At 43.7% G+C, this 25306-nt stretch overlaps 1 protein-coding gene across 2 annotated transcripts; it reads right to left on the minus strand.

Annotated features, from left to right (window-relative positions):
- On the minus strand, window positions 1-25303 carry Ddb1 (damage specific DNA binding protein 1). 2 transcript variants are annotated; one of them, XM_027406689.2, is made up of 28 exons: window positions 25085-25303; window positions 23823-23971; window positions 22793-22909; window positions 22280-22501; window positions 20899-20934; window positions 19922-20036; window positions 18194-18291; window positions 16859-17017; window positions 15062-15145; window positions 14206-14322; window positions 13536-13638; window positions 10688-10763; window positions 10484-10592; window positions 9730-9908; window positions 9466-9629; window positions 9085-9192; window positions 8729-8936; window positions 7819-7914; window positions 7615-7726; window positions 6312-6435; window positions 5830-5994; window positions 5440-5534; window positions 3723-3893; window positions 3215-3324; window positions 2792-2961; window positions 2587-2689; window positions 1237-1360; window positions 1-747 (listed from the first exon to the last, which is right to left on the minus strand). In XM_027406689.2, the coding sequence occupies exons 1-28, from the start codon at window positions 25143-25145 to the stop codon at window positions 664-666; spliced, it is 3459 nt and encodes a 1152-aa protein (XP_027262490.1). In that variant the 5' UTR covers window positions 25146-25303; the 3' UTR covers window positions 1-663. The 2 variants fall into 2 exon arrangements, with proteins under 2 accessions (XP_027262490.1, XP_027262492.1); XM_027406691.2 differs by lacking the exon at window positions 20899-20934 and having other exon boundaries at window positions 25085-25302.
- Window positions 25304-25306: the final 3 nt, after the last annotated feature.

The raw sequence follows: 25306 nt of genomic DNA on the forward strand, positions 1-25306 counted from the left end.
TTTTCTTCTTAGATTCTACTTTATTTGGTAAAATTCAGAAACTAACAACCAATTCACAGCCCCCTACCTCCTTCTCTGTGAAGAAGGGAGTTCCCCGAGACAAAAGGGCTGTGGCTTGGGAATTATCCACCTTCCCAGGTTTCCACTCAGGCAGCCGATGGCCTGATAGGCCTTCAGGCTGATGTTCTCAGAGGCGAGAGAAGAAAGCAAAAGGAAGCTCTCACTTCAAGACAATGAAACCCTCTCGACCCTCTTCCCCCTACCTCAACCTCCCCACACCCACAACCTACATAAGACAGTAGAGGACAAAGCATGAGTGTGGGTATCACACACATACGTGCACAGAGCTGCTTCATGGGCAAAGAGTGGCAAAGGTCCTCCCCAGAAGGAGCCAACTGGCAACACCATTCAAGGCTTGGTGGTCCAAGGTGATGGCTGGTAAAAATCCAGGGAGAAAATATTCCACTTTCAGCCCATTCCTAGGTCTCTAGTGAACTGGTTTTAGTTATAAAAAGCCCTGTTTCCACACAGGTCAGCTGTGGCTCTAGGGGCAGGTGGCTAGGGAAAAGCCTCCCATGCCAAGAAGACAAGGGTGGGAAAGGGAGGGGAGGACAGGAGGGCAGTGCCTTTAGGACGGGTCAGGAAAAGAGCCCCTGTCCTTGGCTAATGGATCCGAGTCAGCTCTTCCACGACTTTGATGAGGTCATCTGCAGTCGCCTCCCGCTTCATACCACTGCCATCATCATACTGAAACAAGACAAGGAGAAGGGCCATGTAGACAAGGTACTCTCACCTCAGCAGGCTAGGAGATGCCCACTGACCACCACTGCTGCAGCAAGGAAAAAGGTTTCACCAAAAACCTAGCCCTAGCCCCTAGGTCAGTCAAGCTGGCTCTGAGTCCTCCACTACTGAATATTCCCTCCCAAGAGCACCCTCCCCAGTGAGCCGCCCTGAACTCCAGAAGTGGTAAAGCTTACTTCTGTAGAAACCTAACTCCAGCTAACTCCAAGACCTTCTGGTCTTGCCAGAGAGCCCAGGCCTTTTGCTAAAGTGGAGGGGCTAACTCAGGAAGAGTTCCCAACACACAGCTCTACCCACAAGCCCCAACTACACCATCTTTCCCTTAGCATCCTTTTTAGGTGGTGAGCACTATGCCCAATGAATTCTAGAAAAACCTGGAGTCATCAAGTCTCCAGGAATGACACCTGTTTAAAAGACCTACACAGCACTGCTCACCTGAAGGTTTGCCACAACCTCCTGCATCTTGGGGCGGCTGATATCTAGGAAACTTTCTATCAGGTCACCATCGATGAAGCCTGTGGCTGGTTCTGTCTTTCGCTCAGTGTGAAAGGATCTCCAGGTGGACAGAGTTAAAGAATGTAGCTTATCTGCAAACACCCCTACTCTCATTTATCCCCCACCTCTGAGCAAGAGGGAGTCAGAAGTGTAATAGTAAACAATGTTTCTACTAAAACTCATACTACTTTTGGATAGTTTTGGATTTCAAGGCAATGTAAAATTACTGCTTAACCCAATGTTTCTCAATTAGGGTTACCTTTAAAAGGTTATGGCAAAGCCCAAACAAATATGGATGGTCTTAAAAGGTGTTCTAGGTGAATCTGATGTCCATTATCACCCACCTAAGTCTAGCCTCAAGACCCCTGAATAAACTAATGCTTAGGGAGAAAGCAGGCTACCCGAAGTCCTCCCTGGGCCAGTCACATACACCTGGGAGGACCTGAACTGCTTGCTTCTGCATAGGAAGGAATTCTGGTGTCCCCGGATGGCCGATCCTTTACTTTCTGAAGTTTTAGCTTCTTCACTCTCCCCTGTTCCTCTGATCCCTCAAAGGATGTGCTCCTACAGGGACCTGAGCTCCCTTTAAGGTAGCCCTGGTAGAGGAACTCAACATAACTGTATATTCCAACCAAGATGGACCACCCTAGCTTGATAGGATTCACTACACCACCACTCCTTTACTATTGTGTGTGCCTCAATTTTTTTTTTTGGGGGGTGGGTTCTCTGTAGCTTTGGAGGCTGTCCTAGACCTCACTCAGTAGACCAGGTTGGCTTCAAACACAGAGAGATCCACCTGCCTCTGCTTCCTGAGTGCTGGGATTAAAGGTGTGCACCACTGCCCAACCTGAAAATTTTTACACTCAAAAACTGCAAAGACAGGCTGAAGAAATAGTTTAGTTAGTAAAGTGCTTGCTGCACAAACATGAGGACCTCAGTCTGACCCCTAGCACCTATGAAAAAGCTGAGCATGGGGAACACGCTTATAATCCCAGCACCGAGAAGCAAAGACAGGAAGGCCACTGGGGCTCACTGGCTAACCAGTCTACCCTACACAGTGAAGTAAGAGATGTTCCAAAATCATGGTGGACATCTCTTGAGAAATGATACCTGAAGCTGACTCCTGACCCCTGCCCTCCTTATGCACACATAAAGTTTAAAACAAAGACAACCCTGTTCTGTGCAAAAACCTAGGAAAACATTTCCAGAAATGGCTAAAGATAAACACAGCTCTCTGCATGCACTGGAATGTGCCTCCCAGCAGACAAGTACTCTGGGCAGGAAGGATATAAGGAGTGCTCGATCTTGCCCACACTTTTGATGACCTTATTGAGTCGGTTCTGCATGTCCAACAGGAGGTTATACCAGCTCTCTGACAGTGAGGTCACCAGCCCTGAAGAAAGAAGGAGGCAGTGAGGTATAGAACACTTCAGAGCCTAGGCAAACCAGGGACAAGCTTGCTGCAGTTGAGTGTACCCTACAGGAGTGATCTTACCTATCATGCCGTTGACCGTGCCAAAAAGCACCGACCCCTGTGTAGGGGTTGAAGTCTCGCCCAGATTCTGCATAACTAGGGAGCCATGGCAGAACACATTGACAAACTCGCCCAGGTGGAAGAGACCAACCTCCTGTAGGTGCTGCCGCTCCTCATCAGTGGTGGCAGCACTGAAAGACATGAGATGTCACTTTCTGAGCCCATCTGCTAAGGAGGCCTAAATGAAGGACCACGATTGACAAGATACTGTATGTTGAATATCCTCGGAAGACCATCTGGAGGGTAGTCTACAAAGCCTCTGGGTCTTAGAAAGGAAATTCTACCCATCAAGGGGCACACTAAGGCCCTATACAACACCCACCATGCTCAGCCCCACAGACCCAGAGGCCCAGCCCTCGCCATGTTCCTGCAAAGGCTACGCACCTGTCCTTCTGACATACAAACAAGTTAAAGGCATTTTCAGCTCCCAGGAAATTGTCATCATCCAAGATTTCCACTGCACTCATCCAGTTGGGATTAAAGTCTCGGGCAATCTGAAAATAAACAAGGAATAATTAGTATAGTCTGTGGTGTACATGGAACCCAGCTATGAAACTCATGAAGCCTTTGGTCAGAAGCCAAGGCCCTACCTACAGAAAGTGCAGCCCTGTGTATAATAATGGCCACCTTAGCGATTCTCTCAATCCTACCCCACCCTCCTCACCTCACCCAAAACCTGACCAACACAGGCCACTGGTTATAATTTCCCAGAGATGGAGCTTATTTGATTTCAGGATCGGCAAGGTGGGGGAGGGGATTTCCTAAAATCTTAATGGACACAGAATGTGGCTGAGGAAGGACCGTCACCACTGGACTTGACTATCCTTTGCCACTCAACACTGGCAAGGCATAATATTGTAAGCAAGAGATCTGAGATCAAGTCCTACACTACCTCTTCAAAGTTCCCTTCCATGGGCTTGTATGCAAGCAGCAGCACTGAGCGCATGAGGTCGCCCACCAGGATGAAGTCCCCCTTGGTCTTCAGGTAGAGGGCCATGATGTTGTTGTAGTGATTACACTCAGTGCGGAGCTCCTTTTCTGTAGTCCATTCATAGAGCCGCACCTGGGAAGACAAGAGACATAAGCCTGGGAGTCCAGCCTTTGGAGAATGACTGTCCCCCACTCAATCTTCCACTCCCTACAGAGCAGAGTAAGTTGGAAAACCATCTATGTGGTATTAGAGTGAACAGTTATTTCAGTATGTACACACATGCTGAAATAGGAAAATTGAGTGTAAAAAAAAATTAGGGATAGGATTTAACATAAAAGGAGTCTAAGTAAAGGAGACAATCTTGCAAATGTTAACACTGTAAGTACCCTGTCCTTTGTGGGTAAAGTCTGGTAACTAAGCTGCAGAAATATCCCTAGAAAGAGAAAATCATCTACACAATTTCCTAATCAGAAAGGAAAAATACTACCTATCTGAACCCTTCTCAAACTTGTTCATTCCTGAAATTTTTAGTATGAACCCAATGAGCAGAGCAAACAATGGAAAACCCCAAGAAAAAAATACGAGTGATAGAGGAATCTGAAGAACTAGATTCTATGGTCACTTCTAGCTGCCCCAGGAGGGTTTAAAAACAAAACTTTTTCTTTTCCACTGTGATCCTTCTTTAATTTCAACCTCTTCTCCAAAAGAATGAAGGTGCTTCATAACCAGTATTCAACACGGCCCAGGGCTTCACAAGATTAATTTATCTAAGCTGACAGGCCTCCCTTGCAGATCCTTCAGGGCCCAGATAATCTCACCACAGCTTCTGCACATCTATAAACTCCTTGGCAGGATGTATAAGCCATGATCTCTTTCATTTTTTTTCCCCAGAGTCCTAGCCCCCCAATTCACTCTTAAGAATCTTGAGGAAGAAATGCAGTGACTAGCAAACCTTCACCAGAACTGAAATGTGGCCCTCGGTTATTCATTAGCAACGAAGGACCACCTTCCATGCTGTCCCTCTCCGCAGCTTTCAGATGTTCTCCCAACACACTTTAAAACAGTCACCTAGTTCTCGCCCCACCCCTACTACAGGACTATAATATAATCCTTGGTGACTTTACTATTCAAAGAGAAGGTCCTTCCAATATTTATCAAGCTACATATCTTTCCTAGTTATACACTAGTAGTTAAAGGATATTAAGAATAATATATTCTTATATATTAAACTCTGTTTAAATGAAACATTCATTTGATACTGTATATCTCACTACAGAGGCCAGGACCCTTACCCTTTGCTAATCTCCATAGCACTCAGGATCTAAAAAAAAAAAAAAAAAACATGGGACCCAGCAGTGGTGTATGCTTTTAATCCAAGCACTCCACAGAAGGTAGGCAGATCTCTGTGAGCTCAAGGCCAGCCTGATCTACATAGTGAGTTCCAGAACCTGAGAGAGATGTTGTCTCAAAACAAACAAACAAACAAAAAAAAAAACAAAAAACAAAAAAAAAACAAACTATGGGAGTTCCCACAAGTCCATCCAAAGCCCAGATCAACCTCAGTGACCTAATTTCCAGCTCAGAGTCTATTATTCCCACTCTTCTGTTATCCCTAAAATACACATGCAACTCCTAAAAGCATTAAAAGATAGACAAAACCACATGCAATGGACCTCACCGTGCTATTGATGCTGGCAAGCAGCTTCCCATTAAATTCGACCATAGAGTACACAGCCCCTTTCACTTCCTTTTCAGCCACAGTTTGCAGTTTTCCTGGGGGACAGGAGAGATACTCTTACTATTTTATAAGCCCTCATTTTACCTAGTCAAGGTAAAATGCCCTTCTGGCTTAAGCTTGCCTGAAACCTCTCAAATGAAAACCAAGAGTCAGTATATAGTGACATGAAACATGGCTTGAAGCACAAGTCCCAAGAAATGGGAGTGACTCCAGTGGATACCAAGATCTGCCTATCACTCCAAGGAATTCTGTTTAGTCTCTGAGATCTTAAGAGGCTACCTGCTTTCCCAGGATTTCACTTGCCTCATAATCGGGACACGGCCTACTCACCATCTGAATACTGGAAGACCACAATACGACCTTGCTTGGGCTCCGCCTCTTCAGGATATACCATGGCTGTGCCCACAATGAAGTATGTGTTGGGGTCTTTGCCCAACTTGCAGGAGACGAGGCTGAGGGCATACTCATTCTGTAGAAACTGATGGGCATGAAGCACTAGGAGAGGAGAGAGGTGACTGATGACACTTACCTCCATCGCCCCTCACAATCACATGCTTTTGTGAGGCTGTGGCTTGGGCAGTTTAAGAACGTGAGCCACTAGCTGCCCCTGCCTCTTCAAACTCCCTATTGACAGGACCCCAACGCTCCATATTTACGGCAACTGATAGGTGTCAATGGTGTTTTCTCTGCCCCACCCCCAGTCTTGCTTTTCCTCTTAGAAGAGTCTACCACACTGTCAGGATACAGAAACATTCTAGATCCCAGAATACAAAGAGGATATAGGTGAAAAGGACAGAAAAGCTCGTCTGCACCTTCAAAAGTGTGCTGGTCAATGATGAGGAGGTTGTGCACCTCCACCTCTTCTCCGAAGGAAGTCTCGTGAGGAGCAGTACTGCTAGAGAATAGCTTGCTGGAGCTGACGCTGCTGGACAGGGCCTGCCGACAGAGAAAAGGCATGCCATCCCTCTTAAAGCAGAACAGGGGTTGGAGGTGCACAAGGCATGTGCGTGGAGGATGAACAAGAAAGCTGATGCTGGCAGAGCAGCAGAGCCTGATGAACAGAGTGTTTCAGAGAATACACTGGAACCTGAAGGCAAAGAGCCAGATCACACATGCAAATGACATGTTGGCCCAAAATCAAAGAATCATGGAAGACAATTCAATAGCAATGTCGCAAGTCAATCATGCAAAAGGAAAAAGATGAACTCAAGCAACCTACAAAGTGATGGACTCCACCAGTTCACAGGAAAAGTTACTTCAAATAAAAATGGAGTCAAGAGGCTGGAGAGATGTCTCAGCAGTTAAGAGTACATGCTGCTCTTACAGAGGACCCAGTACCCACATAGTGCCTCTACAACTTCAGTTCCAGGGGATCTGACATATTCTTCTGGCCGCCTCAGGCACCAGGCACACTCATGATACGTACACCCATGTTCACAAAAACTCTCATACATATAAATGGAGAGAGGATCTTTGTACTCTGGATTAAGGGAGGTAATCCTATCAGATATGTAGCACAAGGGAGAACACATGGAAGAAAATGATCCACCCCATCTCCATGGAATCATGTGTCTCTTAAGGTTACCTTATTATAACTCTTTTTTCACAGACAAAAACAAAACAAAACAAAACAAAACAAAACTGTGCCAAAGGTTAGTTTTGCCCAACTAAGGTCACACAACTAGCAATAAACCTCAAAACCAATTCTCTACTGGGTTTCATTATCATGCTGTCTTTTATACCACTCCACCCTAAACAATACACATTGCACAGAGCATTCAAACTCATAAAAGATGGAAGTGATCAGTTTGTAAGGTTACCAAGCAATAGTTATGAAGTCTGGAATGAGGGTTGTTTCTGTCTGTGTGGTGTTGGGCATGGAAGCCAGTGCCTGTGCACGTAGTCAAGTATTCTACTACTGAGTTACATGCCCATGTCTCTCTGTAAAGTTTTATTGTAACCCAGCTAAGCACACTGTCTTTGAGGCTACAATGGCAAAGGTGAGTAGCTGGGACAGAGTCCATACATTCTGCAAAGTCAGATTATTTCCTATGTCACCCTTTGCAGAAAGCTTGACCATTTCTATTGCCATCCTTCTTTGCCCACTGTCCTCACCTGGGTGCTGGCACTGGGTCTCAGAGCAGTTGTGCCTCCACTAGTGTCTTGGACTTCAATACGACTAGAAAGGACCCCAAAGCATTGAGACACTTCCTGATAGCAAATCTTCCTGCAAAACAAGTATGGAAGAACAGTGTCACTCAGAAAAGTCTGAGACACTATCTACCAGCTACCTCTGCATCTCCTCCAGTCTGCACTCACCTGGGAGATTCGTAGAGGGGAACCGTGCGAATGTGGAGTTTCTGGATCTCATCAATGGTGCCAATGGTGAGGGTGCTGTTATTGGCCAATGCCAGACTGAAAAGAAGGGCTACAGTTGAGTGTAACTTCACAAGGAAGGATTCTCCCATGACAGAATGACGAAGCTTGCTCCAAAGCAGAGTCTTAACACCAACTAATGCCAATTCACTTGGGAAGACCTAATTCTGATGCCTGGTCCACCAATGGTCTTACATAACTGGTCTGAGTAGGCCTAACAGCTTTGGTTAAGGTTGAGAATCACAGCTCAAGGTAGAAAAGAAAATCTCACATACCAAAGGCTCACTGGCTGGCCCAGCCCCTCAGTATTTTTAGCAAATTAATTAATTTATTTATTTATTTATATCAAGCCCCATGACTGCTGAGTGGAACTAGGGAAGTACATAATGATCACTATATCTAATTAGTTCTAAATTAAAATGCAGGTGTGGTGGCACACACCTTTAATCCTAGCATTTAGACAACAGAGGCAAGTGGATCTCTGAGTTCCCTGGCAGCCAGAGTTAGAGAATGAAACCTTCCTTAAAACCCATGCTCTTCCCTGAAAAAAAAAATCCAAAACTTAAAATTCTTGGAATATACAGATTATAAAGCCTAATCACCTCAGAATCTGAGGACTCAAAAAAATAATCCCTGTGCTGTTCTTTATACTACCCATTACACCACCTTACTCATATACTTACTGCATTGCAAAAGCTTGCAGATGTTTCTAATAAAAAAAATCCCCATCCCAGCTATTTACTGATTTTGATACTAGGGAAAACCTAGGCTGGAGTGGGGACATTGAGGACATGGTGGAAGAAGCAACACAATGCCTTCAGTCTGTGACTACTGCTCAAGAACACAAGCTCACCTGTCAGGATAGCCATCTGAGTTGAGAGGACACATATAGTTCACCTCCTTGAGGTTGACATTGGAGAAGACCAACTTGTGGTTGCTGCTATAGATGACAGTGGGCCGGTCAGAGCAAGCAAAGACGTTGGTGGTAGAAAGAGAACGGAATGTCCTCAACACTGTGGGCTGGGTGCCCAAAGTCACCTTTTTGCGGTCACTCAGCAAGCCTGCAGAAAGTATGGCATGAGAAAGAAGGGAAGAAAACAGGACAACAGCTGCCTGGTTAAGGCTCAAAGCCACATCCTAATGCTAAGACCACAGCACCACCAACACTACTATTTCTGAAAGAGCCCTCACTCAAATGTTTTTTCTCACCTGTCTCGATGTTGAGCCCAAAGTAGAAAAGAGCCCCATCTCCCAAGGCACAGAGGAGGTAATGGCTGCTCTCAAAGGTGGTCATCAGGATGGATCGAGGAATAATCTCTGTGGGAAAGAGGGACTTTGAATTCTTTTTTTTTTTTTTTTTTTTTTTTTTTTTGGTTTTTCGAGACAGTGTTTCTCTGTGGCTTTGGAGGCTGTACTGGAACTAGCTCTTGTAGACCAGGCTGGTCTCGAACTCACAGAGACCTGTCTGCTTCTGCCTCTGCCTCCCGAGTGCTGGGATTAAAGGCATGTGCCACCACTACCTGGTGGGACTTTGAATTCTTATTCCATATCCTAACTGGGATCCTAACCCAAGATACCAATAGCACATACCTCCACCTAGCATCTCCTTGTGCAGTAGTTCAAAGGATGGGAGCTTCAAGATACGGGCTGAGATGTCTGTCCAGAGACCAATGGCACAAAGCGGGGACAGCCCATTGCTGTCCCCTAATGGGGTGATATCCAAGCAAGCCACTTCATGCTCCATTTCTGTGTGGCTAAACAAAGAGGAATGAACATGGCAGAGGAAGGAATTCAGGGACCAAAGAAGCTTCACAGAGCAGAGGGTACTAAGCAGACACAAAGACAACCATGCACCTGATTTGCCGGAGCTCCTGAGGATGGATCTGAAGGTAGTATAGTGCCCTTCCCACAGCAACAACCACCTGGCTGCTGTTGCAAGAGGCCACACTGATGTTCTTGCCCTGAGGCTCTTTCCACTCGCTGACCAAAGCTTTGGGCTCTTGAGAGACCAACCTCACAGATGCTGAAGTGATCTAAAGAAAGAACAGGTATCTCCAACCATCTGCAAAAAGGGGCCAGTGCTACCCACTAGTTAGAACACTAATAAACTATAGTTCTTCTGCCATACAGTCAAGCCTCTGGTTCCAGGACCCTCAAGGATACCAAAATCTGCAGATGCCCAAATCCCTCATATATAGTATAGTGTCTGCACCTAACCTATGTGTAACTTTCCATATCCTGTAAGTCATCTCCAGATTACTTGTTCTAGAGCTGAGAATTAAACCCAGATTACTTTACAAGACCTAAGATAATGTAAGTGCTGGATAAACATTGATTAGGGAATAATGATACCATCACCCCACACACACTGCAGTGTGTATGTGTCTATGTGTTTAATACAGACACAATTCACAATTGTTTTTTGTTAAATCAAAGGTTGGTTGAATCCATGGATGACTCACCAACATGGAGAGCCAAATCTGTGTCTCTCAAAAATTTAACTACAATAGACATTTTTACATTATTTTTAGTGCCATAAAAACATTATTTTAAAATCTAGTAGCAGCTACTCTTGCATTCTAGGTCAGATCAAAGTCTAACCCTTTACCTGGATAAGCTGCTGATGAGCCACGTTGCCACAAAAGAAAGTCTGCTGATCATCCACAAAGCCCATCAGTTCCGTTTCTTCCACTTCCTCTCCATTTAGCATGAGAACTCTGCAACAGAATGGAAGGCTCAAGTCAGTCTGGGATCAGCTTCCCAACCTTGCACCTTCATCCCATAAGTACATCAGCAACAGACCTGTCCTTACCTTGTCTGGCCCACAAAAGAGAGTACCAAAGTGTCATCAGTCTCCCGACTGGGGTCAGACCGCAATGGCCATAAACCTGGAACAAGGAATGAAGCATAAAGAAGCATACTATGGACCAGCACCCAAGAGGGGGCATCCTATGCAATGAGAGGGACAGAGATCCTTGAGTCACATCATCCTGAGTTGATATCCATTCTGTTCCTTCCTGGTATTTAGACTCTGAAGAAGACATATTTTAAAACCTGTTGGATGTTTTGCTGTGGAATACAGCTCAATGACAGAGCATTTACCTAGAAGGTGAAGCCCCGGTTAAATTCCCAGCAGCAGATTTTTTTTTTTTTTTTTAAGTATATACGAAGTCTCACCTTACACCTCTTCTGACCTATCCCCCAAATTAGTAATCAGCAGGAGTTATTGTTCATACTACTGTTTTTACTAGGGAAATAAGGTTTGTATTACAAGCAAATACAAACGTGAAATTGTTTATCATACACTGTCCTACACCTTGCCTTTTAACAATACATGCAACAATTCTATCAAAACAGTCTCATTTCCTGTACCAGAGTACTTAATTGGGCAGATGTATCAAAAAGGAGTAAGCTCAAGTCTCCCACTTTATGCATACAAGGTCATGGAGAAGCTGTGGGAGAATCACAAAACCTGGCTTGGTGATGACAGTCTCTATAAAGAGCATGTTTACTTCCTAGAGCCCAGTTAACAATGTATTTTAGAATTCTGATAAAGCAGATTACTGCTGTTTCTTTTGGGAGAGCCGGTGCATGCCAGGGACAATGTCTCACTGTGGAGCTCAGGCTGACCTCACACTCTGCATCCTTATGCTACACCTAGCTCATTTACGTTTGGTTTTTATTTTTCTTTTATTGTAAGTGGATCCTGTTAGCCATCTTTTACCTATTTGAGGAACAAGAATTTGATGCTCTTTTTTCTAGAAATCCTTTAAGTTAGGAAGACTTTTAAGATGAATTCCAATTATTTTATCTAGACTGTCATTTCTGACTGAGCAAATGATGTTTATGTTTTGAACCAGGTTTACTGTTTCACAGAGCTGAATTTATCAATATTTTGCTCCTGTATTTGTTGAACACGTGTGCATTTGCAAGGATGCATGTACATGGGTACATAGAGGCCTGAGGTTCATACTAGGTGCCTTCCTCAATCACTCTCTAACCTATCTTTTGAAACAGGATCTTTCAAAACTAGGGATACAACCAAGGGGTAGAATGTTTGCCTAGTAGTAGAGATTCAATCTCCAATATTTCAAAAACGAAATGATCTTTTCCACTCCAAAATTATAAAGAAATTCATAATAAACGTCTTGTCCTAGTTCTTTATATATTAGGCCCAAACTTATCCTTCCCAAATGCCTGTAGTCTTCCCAGTCTGATCAACTGAAGTCTCATAGATGTCACACTGAACTGGAAAGCCACCACTGACAACATATTTTTATGTGGAACTATGTCTGTTTCTAGACCAATCCCCATAGACTCTGCCTATCCATGCACTAACCCAACATTTTAATGGTTCTGCTATGTTGCTCAGGTTGGTTCTGATAACCCAGAGTCAAGCAATTCTGTGAAAGCCCCTAAGCAGGTGCACTATAGGTGTATACCACCTTTTGCAGTACCAGGGGTCAGAATGAGGGCCTCATCCATGCTAGCAAGTGTTCTACCCCCAACTACCAACTCCACTCTCAACTGAGGCTTAGAAACATGATTTAGTGTGTAGGAGGGTTAGCCACTTCTCACTGTCGTTGTCCCCCCCCCAAGTTTTTCCTCACTATTCTTTCTTTTTCTATGTGGACTAAGAAAAAAACTAAAGGTATCTCTATTGAGAGGCATTAAAGAAAACTTAAAAGAACATTTTTTTGATTTTTATTTATAGACTTGGCATATCTTTTTCATTTGGTCACTTTTTTTGGAGGGGAGAAGGGGTTTTGACACAGGGTTCCTCTGTGTAGCCCTGGCTGGACTGGACCTCCTGGACCAGGAGAACCACCTGCCTCTGCCTCCCAAGTGCTGGGATTAAAGGTGTACACCACCACCACCCAGCTCAATTCTACTTCTAATTAACTGTGCTCGAATGATAGCTGTTTGTTTCAGTCTGTTCCTCTTATAGCCTACTTCCTTATTAACACATTTGATTATCTATAGTGGTTCAGTTGATTTGAGTTTTGTAGTTAAATGTTCACTTTTTTTCTAAATCCACATAACTATTTAGAGCTTGACTTGCTTTTTTGAAGCTGTGTCTCCTGCACACAACCCTGAACTGGATTTGCTGTAGGATTTAGTGTGATCATTTTTCCTTCATAACAGGTAACGTTAGCTCATTCACACAGCTGTTTGGTATCATTTCTGTCATGGTTTTAAGTTATACACCCCCCCCCCCAAGCCAGGGTTTCTCTACATAGGCCTGGCTGTCCTAGAACTCTCTTTGTAGACCAGGCTTACCTAGAACCCACAGAGATCCCCCTAACTCTGACTCTTGAGTGCTGGGATTAAAGGTGTACATTATTATGCCCAACTTGTTTATACTTAAACAGTCTCGCTATACAGGCTTTCCCTTTTCCATCAGTTCCCTTACAGTCAGTTCCCTTACAGTCAGTGCCTGCTTCCACATTCTTCTACACTAGTACCCAATTTTGATCATGTTCCAAAGTTTTCACTAATACTTTAAACCCGCACTATCCATGATCTATCATTATGATTTTTCTTACTCCTCATCTGATGGTTTCTTTTAGCTCTCACCAAAATGCCTTTACAACATATAATGAAGCCAAAGGCCAAAGTCACTCAAGTAAGAGCTGCATCCTTTGTCCACCAGAGGCTACCTTTGATGCCTGGTAAGTCAATGCTGGCATGCTCATGGATTCCAATTCCGTTCCGGATGATCCGCAAGGAACCTTCCTTGAAAGCCCCAGAGCAAGTGACCAGCTGCAAGTAGAGAAAAGGTTTCTCAAGAACCCCTCAATAGACTTGGGCAGTTATATCATGCCAGCCCTAAATCCCATGACCCTTACTATGGAATGAGATTTGAGACTGCAGACTTAGCAGAGGTTGGTCTCCAAGCCCCTCAAATATACCAAGCAGACAAGATACCCTAGTTCAAAAAGCAAAAACTTCATACCACTGTTCCTAACAAGCTTGCTTAGATCCTGGAACCTGGTTTACTACAAAGAGCTAGAGTCAGACATAGTAACTTGCTACTTACAAGGTGACCTTGGGCAAATTACTTCATCCTTCTCAGTCTTAAAGTTTCCCCACTTCTGGGATAACCAAGAATATATCAGACAAGGTGCTCATGAAATTACAGGTAATGGAATAGACAGTCTCTGTCACATCAAGATAGGCACACAATGATGGTAGGTATCTTCACATCATCAGGATTAGTGAAAAGGCTCTTAATATTACTTATTTTCAATGCATACTCCTCATTCTAGATAAGCAAGCAAGGACAGCTGAACAGGCAACTAAGCATCTATTTCCAGAAGACTCCCTTACCTGACCCTGTCCCTGCCTTTCCAGGTCCACCACACACATATCCACGATGGGTCCTAAATTGGTAAAAGTTTCCATGGCCACTACATAAGAGCCTTGTTCATTGCTGTCGACGTTGAGCTAAGAAGGAAGAACAATGTTAGTCACAGAACATCCCTAACAGGACCACATTATCCAAAAGAAATTCAATCTTGCTAGATCTGTCCTTTGTACTCCAAAAGAAACTTTCAGAAGGGGACTGCTGCCAAACAAAGCAGTCCCCACTAACCAGGCAGCAAATTTGAACCTGGAGTCTCATATATAACCATCAGATAAGCAGTAATTTTTTTTTTTAAATTAAAATGTTTAAACAAGGCATGGCGACACACACCTTTAATCCCTGCACTTGGGAAGCTGAGACAGGCAGATCTCTGAGCTCTAGTCTACACAGTGATTTCTAAGCCAGCCAGTGCTACATAGAGAAACACTGTCTCAAAAAAAAAAAAAAAAAAAAAAACAACAAAAAAAAAACAACAACAAAAAAAAAACAAAAAACAAAAAAAACCCAGACAAATCAATTACATTAAAATTTTAAAAAACATTTTCCTAAGGGGAATGTCCTAAGTTTGTATATAATAAAAGGGAATAATCTATTATATTAGACCACGACCCACTTCAGGGTGAAAGCTGAGTCTTGTTCATCACTGAATATATAGGGCCCTTCACTCTGACAGACATGTTTACTCAAGAACCATTAAGACATAGGTAAGAAGTTAAATTAATCAGGCAAGAGGTAGATAGCAAAGATACGGATAAACAAGATATCACTGAGAGACATGAGTACAGTGAAAAGAAAACCAGAAAGGTGATGTTTTCTCACCTTTACGAGCTGGGAGTCACCTAGGCGAGACCCGACAAATACAACACCATTATCGAGGTATGTTAGGCACTCTGCAATGGACGTCTAGAAGGAAGTCAGTAGATCAGAGAAATTAGAATTAACCCTTTAGGGTCACCAGAATTGTCCTACCTAACCTTGTAACTCTTGAAAGACCACTTCCACAAGCCACAATTCAGTAAACAATTCTTCTGATCCCCGAGGCACATTAATCTCTATATCCCTGAACTTTGTGACTGTCTACTTCTCACACCATTCCACCAAGAAAAACCAACAACTTATTTTGTGGGTGATAGTTCCAAGCAATAATTTTAATCCAACACTTCTAGTCTACACAAAATAATTAGAAACCACTCAAAGTCACTCATTGCATAAGTATTAATTTGCAAGAAGAGAGCTGGGGAGATGCTTAATACGAACAAGGTACATGTCTGAAAATGTCAGTAATTAAAATAATAAAGCCCTCTGGTGGCAGTGGTGCACCCCTTTAATCCTAGCACTCGTGAGGCAGAGGCAGGCGGATCTCTGTTAGTTTAATGCTAGACTGGTCTACAGAACAAGTTCCAGGACAGCCAGGGCTACACAGAGAAATTGTCCCCAAAACAAAATAATTAATAATAATAATAATAATAATAATAAATTTAAGTCTTTTGGGAGCTCTTCCCAGATTTCATTAACATTAATCTGTTGTCCTTTTATACTTAGGTTTCCTTTCCTCTTTTTGGGCTTTTGCTTTTTGGTATTTTGGTCTCTCTTTCTTTCACTATTTTATTATTTTGTTTAATTTTTTGTTTTTACATCCCTATCAAATTGTCCCCTCCCTCCTCCCCTTCCAGTTCTTCCCCTGCATCTCCTCCTCCTCCTCCTCCTCCTCCTCCCTCCTCCTCCTGTTTCTCTTCAGATACAGGCAGGCATAAGCCAGTCATGGCATATCAAGTTTCAGTAAGACCAGGCACCTCCTCTTTTATTAACGCTGGATGAGGCAATCCCTAGGAGGAATGGGTTCCAAAACCCATTTTGGAACAGAAACAGAGTCAGAGACAGACCCTGTTCTCACTGTTAGGAGTCTCACAAGAAGGCAAAGTTACACAATTGTAATATATGCTGAGGGCCTAGGTCTTCAGTCTGTTTTTTGGTTTTTTTGGTGGGGGGTGGCAAATTGGCAATAAGCTAGCTATGTAGCCCAGGCTGGCCTTGAACTTGCCATTATCCTGCTTTAGCCTAAGTGCTAGGACCATAGGTGCACAACACTATTTCCAGCCATTTCACTTTCTTTTTATGCTTCCCACGTCACCCATTGGCATGTGAAATTCTCATACAGGGAATTTATTTAAATCATTCAAAACAAACGAACAAACCAAACAAAAAGCAAGGCATGGTGACACATGCCTTTAATCTCAGCACTTGGGTGACAGAGCAGGCGGATCTCTGTGAATTCCAGGCCAGTCTGGTCTACAGAGTAGTTCCCAGAAAGCCAAAGCTACAGAGAAACACTGTCTGGAAAAACATTAACAATAACAAAAAACACCAGGCAGTGGTGGAATACGCCTTGAATCCCAGCACTCAGGCAGGCAGATCTCTGAGTTCAAGGCCAGCCTGGTCTACAAAGCCAGAGTTACATAGTGAGACCCTGTCTCAAAAAAACCAACTTCCACAGTAGAACTGATGACCCTTTACTGGGTGCATAACACCCTAATTCCCAAAGTATAATTGTAAGATCACACATCTGGGGTGACTAAGCACCTAGGAGAATAAGATAGGAGCAGGGACAAGCCCTACCTCTCCAAGGAGTTCCACTCGGAGATCCTTGAGGGTGACCGTGCCATCCATTTGCTCTTCCTTTTCTAAAAGCAGCATGAAGAGCCGTCCTTCCATATCTCCCAGAAGGTATCGTGAGCCATTAGGATCCACCCGATTGTGGCACACAATAGTGCTTTGCTGCCAACCAAGAAGGAGCAGCCATTACAGTCAGAATCTTCCAGCCAGAAGTCTTTAGTAATGCCTTCCAAACCCTACTGGCTACTCACTGCCTAATCCAAACTCAGCTATTTTATACCCAAAGAAGTCAGTCAGATTATAAGACATATAAGACAGTAAATAGGCAGCCTTTACACTTTGAAGATAATTTTCTAAAGAGGTAAATCAATATACCTTAAAATTTTACTCATATATTCTATGAAAAACAGAAACACATACAGACCTGGATCAGAAGAACTTAAGAACTTGAGCCTAAATTGTAGCTCAGTGTTATAGACTTCAGCTAAAATATGTAAGATGTGAGGCTCTGGGTTCAATTCCCCACAACAGAAAAAAAATAAATAAATAAAAAATAAAAGCCCATATATACATATACGTGCAGAAATACAATAAGCAGTTACATGTATTCACCGCACTACAAATTCCACCATAGATTACTTATATTCAAAAAGAAAATAAGATTAAGCTTTTATGGTCTAACTTTCATGGTTTAAAGTAGTAAAGACCTAAAATTTTTATGAATAATTTCAATTCTAAATTTAAGGTGTATGGGTATTTTGCCAGAATGCATGTATGTCTGCATACCACATATGTGCCATGTCCCATGGAAGCCAGAAAAGGCATCAGATCTTGTGGAACTACAGACAGTTGTGAACTGACATGTGCATGCTGAAATGAAACCTGGGTCTTCTGAAGAGTAGTCAGTGCTCTTAAACCATTGTTCCATTTCTCCAGTCCCCATTATGACTCATTTTTAAGTATATGTAATTTATCAATATACTGAGCCCTCAAAGTACTACATTCAATAGAATTTGCTAAAATTCTTTTTTTCTTTACCTTGGTGGCTGGGGATTAAACCTAAAGCCTCAAACATGTTAGTAAGTTCTAAACCTCAAACTTTCCTTTCTTAATGTTGCAGTATTTCAAAAGAGTAAATAGTATTTCTCCTAGCTTAGCAAGCAAGCCAAGCAAAACCGGGCTACTCACTCTACATTTCCCAAGAATAACCAACATGTTAAGTACATAGTAACCAGTGTGATAGACATGTATGAACCTCTTCTTGACAGATGGAAAGGGAGGAGCCCAGGCAAGAACAAGGAAAATAAAGATGCAAGAAAAGATAAACCACTTGCTCACCTTGATGATAGGAGGAGCGATTGCCAGGTATTTATCACCATTATGATAGGTGATTGATTCCTGTCCAATAATGATGGCACCTCCAAAAGGCTCTGGGACTGCAGAAGAAAAGCAGCACCATTAAAAGGCTCAGTACTTTGGATCTGCCAAGAGAGGCAGAAATGGCACTGGTTTAGCTATTAAGACAATCATCATTTGAAAAAGGAAATCAAAACCCAAGAAATATTACCATACATACAGGCTTCTGAGGATCCTATTTTAGAAATCTTGGAGGGGTCTGCTGAGACCTGACCTTTTTTGGTGGTGCTAGGCATCAAAGCCAGAGTGTCCTCATGCTAAGTGGATATGCTACTGCTCAACTATATCCCTAGTCCTGGATTTTTTGTTGTTGTTTATTTGTTTTAAGATGGGAATCTTAAAACTGCCCACACTGGTTTCAAACTCCTAGGTTTAAGTGATTCCCAAGCCTCAATCTACTGAATCTATAGACACTGGTAATTGTTTAAAAAATTTCTTGGTGCTTTGTAGCTCAGAAGAGTAGGGATTATTCCCAATCCTCTTCCACATGCACCCCCACCCCTGCCCAGTTTCTCTCCTACACTTCTGAACTCTTATAACAAAAGGCTTTTACTTGGTTCCGTCTCTACTCTTGCTGCTTAGCTTGATTCTCACACTCCCTACATCAAGATCACCTTTAAGAGCTAATATTGTTTTAGGACTTTTTTTAGACTTATTAGTTATGCATACATGTCAGCCTGCAAACCAGAAGAGAGCACCAGCTCTCATTATAGATGGTTGTGAGCCACCATGTGGCTGCTGGGAATTGAACTCAGGACCTTTGGAAGAAGAGCCAGTGCTCTTAACCTCTGAGCCATCTCTCCAATCCCCTTGTTTTAGGATTTTAAAAACTTTCCTGTTGGGTGAGATAGACAACATAAGGTAAGGGGGAAGAGTATAAGATGAACAGTGGCAGGCCTGGATCCTAGCTCAGGCTTTACCATTTCTGTGCAGGCCTGGGCAAGTCCCACTGGCCTATTTTCTCATCTCTGAAAAAAAGTCAGATCAGTTTAGCTCCATTAGTTTCCTTCAGTTACCAAATTTAACAATGAGACACAACTCCACACGACACTCTGCAAGTCTACCTCAATGCCTGCACTCAAAAAGCAATATACCTTTGTGGGAGGAACAAAAAGAAGCTTAAAAGTTAGAAATGGAGTCGGGCATTGGTGGCTCATGCCATTAATCCCAGCACTTGGGAGGCAGAGGCAGGCAGATTGCTGTGAGTTCGAGGCCAGCCTGGTCTCCAGAGCGAGTGCCAGGATAGGCTCCAAAGCTACACAAAGAAACCCTGTCTCAAAAAACCAAAAAAAGAAAAAAGAAAAAAAGAAAGAAAGAAAGAAAGAAAGAATTAAAAATGGGCCCTGCATGGTGGCACATGCCTGGTGCTGCATGCCTTTGTTCCTATTCCTAGCACTTGGGAGGCAGAGGCAGGTGGATCTCTGTGAGTTCAAAGCCAGCCTGATATACAGAGCAAGTTCCAGGGCAGCCAGGGCTGTTACACAGAGAAACCCTGTCTTGGAAAACCAAAAAACCAAAAGAAAAGAAAAAGGAAAAAAGTCAGAAATGGAAAAAAAAAAATTAGGAAGGAGACTTAGGGAATGTAAAACCATACAAGCTCAGGAACCAAATCAGACACAGGGAACACAACTTTCCCCCAAATCTACCAACCTGCAATCACCATTGAAGCTTCAGCTTCTACATTCTCCTGTTTCCAAGGGCCCTTGTTGAACTCCTTCTCTCGAAGAGACACCTCATATGTTTTCACATGCCGCCCCTGAGGATCCTTGGGTGGAAAGGGTGGAATGGTTAGCTGCTAAGGTGACCCAGACTGTAGGGGTATTTAAGGGACAAGCCACCACCACCCAGGATTTAATAATCCTGTCACACTAACCTTCCTGTCCTTATCTGTCAAGATACTGACAGTCACCTGCTGAGCCTGTGATTAATTTCTGAGCAGACTGCAGGGTCTAAGATGTGCTGTTTCTAATAATTCAAGCAACCAGCAAAGTTTAAATGGAAAACTGAACCTGCCACACTGTAACACATAGCTGAGAGATACACCCTGGGACTGTATTGTAAGCTCTTCATTTGCTGTCAAGGAGAGACACTACAGCTAAATCTAGGAGATCAAGAATTGTTTTGACAATTCCTTTTCCCCCATTTTTTTATGTGATGCACATACACATGTGTACAAGTAAATGTGGAGGTCCAAGGCTGATGTTGGGAAACAGCCTTGACTGCTTTTACCTCATTCATTGAGACAGGGTCTCTCAATCAAACCTAGACCATGCCTATGTAGCCAGTCTTGCCAGCCAGATTGCTTCTAGAGAGCCCCTGTCTCCGCCTTCTAAGGCTGGAATTACAGGCAGGTTGCCACACCCACCAGTCCTTTCCAAGGGTTCTGGGGATAAGAACTCTGGTCTTTTTGCTTACACAGAAAGCTCTTTAACCACTGAGCCATCTACCCAGACCCTGTTTTACACAATTCTTAAAAGTATTCTGAAGAGGTGACCGCAGAGACAATAGAACTTATTGCTCCCTTAAAGGTAGTCAAAAATGCTTCAGTCCCGCCACTGTCAACTCCATCTTCCTCTCCTTTTTCTGAATCGTGACTCTTCCCCTCCTTTTTTGGAATCATGACTCACATCAGTCTTGGGGCTGCCAAAGTCACCTTTAAGAGGCTAAAGAGCAGGGGAGAAAACGACATTCAGCCAACAGAAGATGGCTTCAATCAAGCTCAGACCAAAGTCTAAGAAACCATGGAAGGAATTTAATCACGTGTTTCAAGGCAAGGAGCACATCTCAGCCATTGTGACAGCCGGTGAAGTGCTTAGCTGGGGCACCTTTCACACAGCAGGTGCTTAGTTAGTATTCACCAAATTCAACTGTTGGCATAAACCAGTTACTTTTGGTTGATAAAACTTTTCCATCAACAAGTAGGGAAAGACCTATCTTCACAAAAGTTCAAGTGAAGACGGATTTGGGCCTCTGAGACACAGAGAAATGAAGAGCATTCACAACTGGCATCCCTGGCCTGGAAACAGACAGAGCCAGAGCCAGAGCCAGAGCCAGAGCCAGCCCCTTGTAGTCAGCACCATTGTTTTAATAACCTGATTATTTACAAAACGGAAAAAAGAAGAAAAATTTTAAAGTTTTTTTTTTAATTTCAGCTGATAGCTAATAAGATAAATAAAATTATCCTCAACTAGTTCCAGCTTTTTTCTACCTTATGTTAATCAGTCTCAGGACTATAGCATTTATGGGGATACCACATTTCCATTACTCTGCAGAGCTATCTATGAGTGTTCTCAGGCACACATACTCTACCATTCTATATGGAAGTGAAAAATCATTCCTTTCTGTCATTTATTCGACCATAGGCAAGTAACCTGACCTCATACAGCCTAGTCCTTTGTTAAAGGCTGAGATTTTACCAAGATGTTGGCATGTTAGTCTGGCTCTCTGTGCCCCACCCCCACTAACAAATCTGAACTAGAGAACAGCTGCCCAGGATCAGCTCTGCTAAAATTTTAGGCACTGACTAAAATAGAAGTCAAGAGCCAGCAAGTCACCAGAAAGTGAGTGCTAGACAAAACACAAACCTCTTTCAAAGACTAAAGTAAGGCACTACACCAAGGTATTTTCTCTTGGCTTGTAAAGGCAAGTTCTGGATCATTTTTCTGCAGCTAAGTTTTTATAATCCTCTAGCAAGCTGGTAAGAGATTCAAACAAAGGATAAACTAGGTCACTCTATAAAATCCCCAAGGCCTACAACTGGAGTATAATCTCAGGATTAAAACCTGCTATAAAGCCAGCAGCATTTCCTACCCCCAAACAAGTACTAGTAGCATCACCCAAAAAAAGCAAAAAAGGAAAAAATTCTGACTCATATTAACTGTTTTGTTCAAAATGTTTTAGAAAATAGGCAACATTTCTCCCTACCCTTCTACCAAATCCAGCAGACATTCCTTTGGCAAAAATCCCACTCCCATCATTCCAAACCAGTTTCTCCCTCAGATCCTGTACCTGGTAGACAAAGCAAATGGTAGGTGCTTGACAACCATACAGGAACTTCACATCAATGACATGCAATTCCTCTAAGCGGATGTTAAAGGCCTTGAGCTCTTTATTGTCTCTGTCTAGAGGAATGACCTTGAAAAGGCCATCGTAGAGTCGCAGGCCAATCATTCGGCACTCAGGGTCAATGATACCAATGATGCCAGTCTCTGAGGGGCGACCAATACGGTCCTGTGGTGGGGGGAAAAGCTGGAATTAGAAACAGAAAATACTGGGTGCAGTGCTTTCCCAGGCAGATAAGACCACCCGACATGCCAGGAAGCCCAAACATCACATTTGTTTTTCCCATGAGTGGCTAAGTGAATTATTCACTTTCCCTTCAACTATCAAAACAATTCAAGCCATGTGGGCCTTTCTCGTTTTTTCTGATCACATAGTATGATGCCCTGACAGTTCACTCTTCATCACTGAATCACAACAGTGCTACCAGAAAAACCGATCAGCCTGAAGTAGCCACCTCACCTGGACATTGCCATGGGCTCTTGTAATGATATCAATGCTTTCACCACTCTGCTTATACTCCAGGATACAGGCATTGTACTTAGCAGTCAAGATGAACAACAGATCTTTACTCTCCCCCTGAAATCCAACATTAAAGCATCAAAAGAGTTCTTTCAAAACAGGAACAACCTGTTCAGCCTTTTAAACATTCTTTAAGCATGCTAAACTTCTGAAGAACTTTCCAAATTCTACTCTCCCTACAGAGAAAATACTCCGAGAGTCTGTAACATGTACTAAAGCTCGTACATGCCCTAAGGGGATGTACAAAAGGCCAGAACTGAAGCTCGTAAACATCTAGTCCTTGCTATCACAGCTCTCCATCTCTCTGCTCCATAAGCAAGGTACTCATTTATTTTAATCTTAAATTCATCTCACTCTATTCAGTTCTCTTTTTTTTGGGGGGGGGGTTCGAGACAGGGTTTCTCTGTATTGCTTTGGAGGTTGTCCTGGAACTCGCTCTGTAGACCAGGCTGGCCTAGAACTCAGAGATCCGACTGTCTCTGCCTCCTGAGTGCTGGGATTAAAGGCATGTGACTCCAACGCCTGACTCTATTCAAATTCTTAAAGAAGAATTTGCATAAGTCTAAGCATATGGAGAGAAAAATCTGTAGTAATAACAATGAAAGCTACAATAGTAAACTCTTACTAACATAGTCCTCAAAAACATTCCTGTTGCTACAATAGCTCTAATTGTAATGGTGAAACTGTTAAGATAGCCGGATATAAGGCTGGGCGGTGGTGGCGCACCCCTTACTCTGCACTGGAGGCCAGCCTAGTCTACAGAGTGAGTTCCAGGGCAGCCAGGGTACACAGAGACCCTGTCTCAGAAAACAAAAAAGGAAACCAACTTGTTAAATAAATCTCCCTCTATAAGAAGCTTGTAAAAGACTACCATTCCCAAAGAAAAGCGTTTCTCTACTTAAGTCTTCACCCATCCCAAGGAATCATATAAAACACGCAACTAAGTCTACCAAGTAGGAACAACACTTACCTTGGGCCTGAAAAGCTCCATGACTGCAATCTTCCCATACATGCCCACCTCTTTGACTGGCCGAAGGCCCTCCGCAGTGACCACATAGATCTCTAATCTTGTGTTTTTAGCAATCAACAGGTTCAGATCCTCCGCAGAAGTAAAGTGTCCTGAAATAAGAGAGCCTCTAACTTTTGAAGCTGGAGAATGAATGGCTCTTTCTGGTACCTCACCTCATCGCCAAACACAGCACCTCAATGTGTCACTTCACACATTCAACAAGGCTACATTCTCAATCAGGCTTTAAAAAAATGTACTGTATACTGGGCAACAGCCTGTCCTTCAACAGATTATGAACAGGAAAACCCTTCTGATGATCCTGTTGGGTTTTCCTTTCTAAATCAAGAACAGAAGACTGTAATTGAAGTTGATGGAGAAAGTGTGTGTCTTCTTGAGTTCCCATCCAAAGGCTCCCAGAACTTTCACCAGAAAGATAAAGCAAAGAAAAACTTAAGGGCTTTCTGTGTTGTCTACACACCCCTTTGCCTCCCAAGCAATCTACCAATACAACGCTTAGACCTCTGTAGCTTTCTAAACAAGAAACTTTTGTTCTGAAATCACGATTAGTATTTACATAAATACACGAGTTTGAGGGCTGAACATTCAACTGAAAATATGAGTTCAGGATGAATGTTCTTTGGTTGGGGGATGTGATTGCCCGTAAAGAGCCACGCACACAAACAAGGCAAAGCCTGCACACCGAACGGCCAACCAAACCTTGTTCTCCAGCAGCGCCCTCGAGTAAACAACACCCCCAGGCAAAAGGGTGGGTCTGGAGAAGGCCGCTCACCCTCTTGAGGGGAGAAGAGAGGTGCAGAAATAACTCAAATTCCTCCACCTCCTGCACACCCACCGGAAAATTGTGGCCCCTAAACCCCCATCATCGTCTCGCCTTTCCCCTGACCACATGAGGCCAGTTTCGAGGCTCAATCAACCATGCACACACAGCTCATACTTTGCTCTCTGTCCCACCAGGCCTGGGCCGGTCCTCAAAGCTAAGTGACCTCCTAGGAGCAAAAAGGACCCTCAATAGCAGCTTCCGCTGCCTAAAAGGCGCGTGGTGAAACAGCTCCTTTGAGGCCGCGAGCTGAGAGGGACGTTCCGCGGCTGCCTGCGCCTTCCATTCCCGGGGCCCAAGTCTTGCTCCTGCCGTGCCCGGGCCGCCAGCCTCCCTAAGCCCGGGTTCCCTCCCTCGCCGGGGTCTCCGGCCGGGGCAGCCTCACCGGTCACACAGCCGTTCACTGCGGTAGGCTTCTGCGCCGTTACGACGTAGTTGTACGACATGTTGAGGCCTTGGGCCGGCCCGTGGGGAGCCTAGAGCGACGACAGAAAGATGGGCACGAGAGAAGAGACAGGGAACCCCCACCCTCACACAGCCAACTCCGTGGCCACTGCCTCCACCCCTGAGACACGTTGCAGGCCAGAGAGGCCGGGCGCGGAGGATC

Source organism: Cricetulus griseus, chromosome 3 (assembly GCF_003668045.3).
Source record: "Cricetulus griseus strain 17A/GY chromosome 3, alternate assembly CriGri-PICRH-1.0, whole genome shotgun sequence".
NCBI lineage: Eukaryota > Metazoa > Chordata > Mammalia > Rodentia > Cricetidae > Cricetulus > Cricetulus griseus.

Bases quoted from the DNA above. Each gene is read 5' to 3' on its own strand.
- Ddb1 (XM_027406689.2), bottom strand. From the start codon at position 25,145: ATGTCGTACAACTACGTCGTAACGGCGCAGAAGCCTACCGCAGTGAAC. The intron at 10,764-13,535 runs GTAGCCTCTGGT...TCCTTGTTCCAG, and splicing joins TGACTTACCAGGCATCAAAG to GTTTATGGCCATTGCGGTCT. The intron at 748-1,236 runs GTGAGCAGTGCT...GTCTTGTTTCAG, and splicing joins AGGTTGTGGCAAACCTTCAG to TATGATGATGGCAGTGGTAT.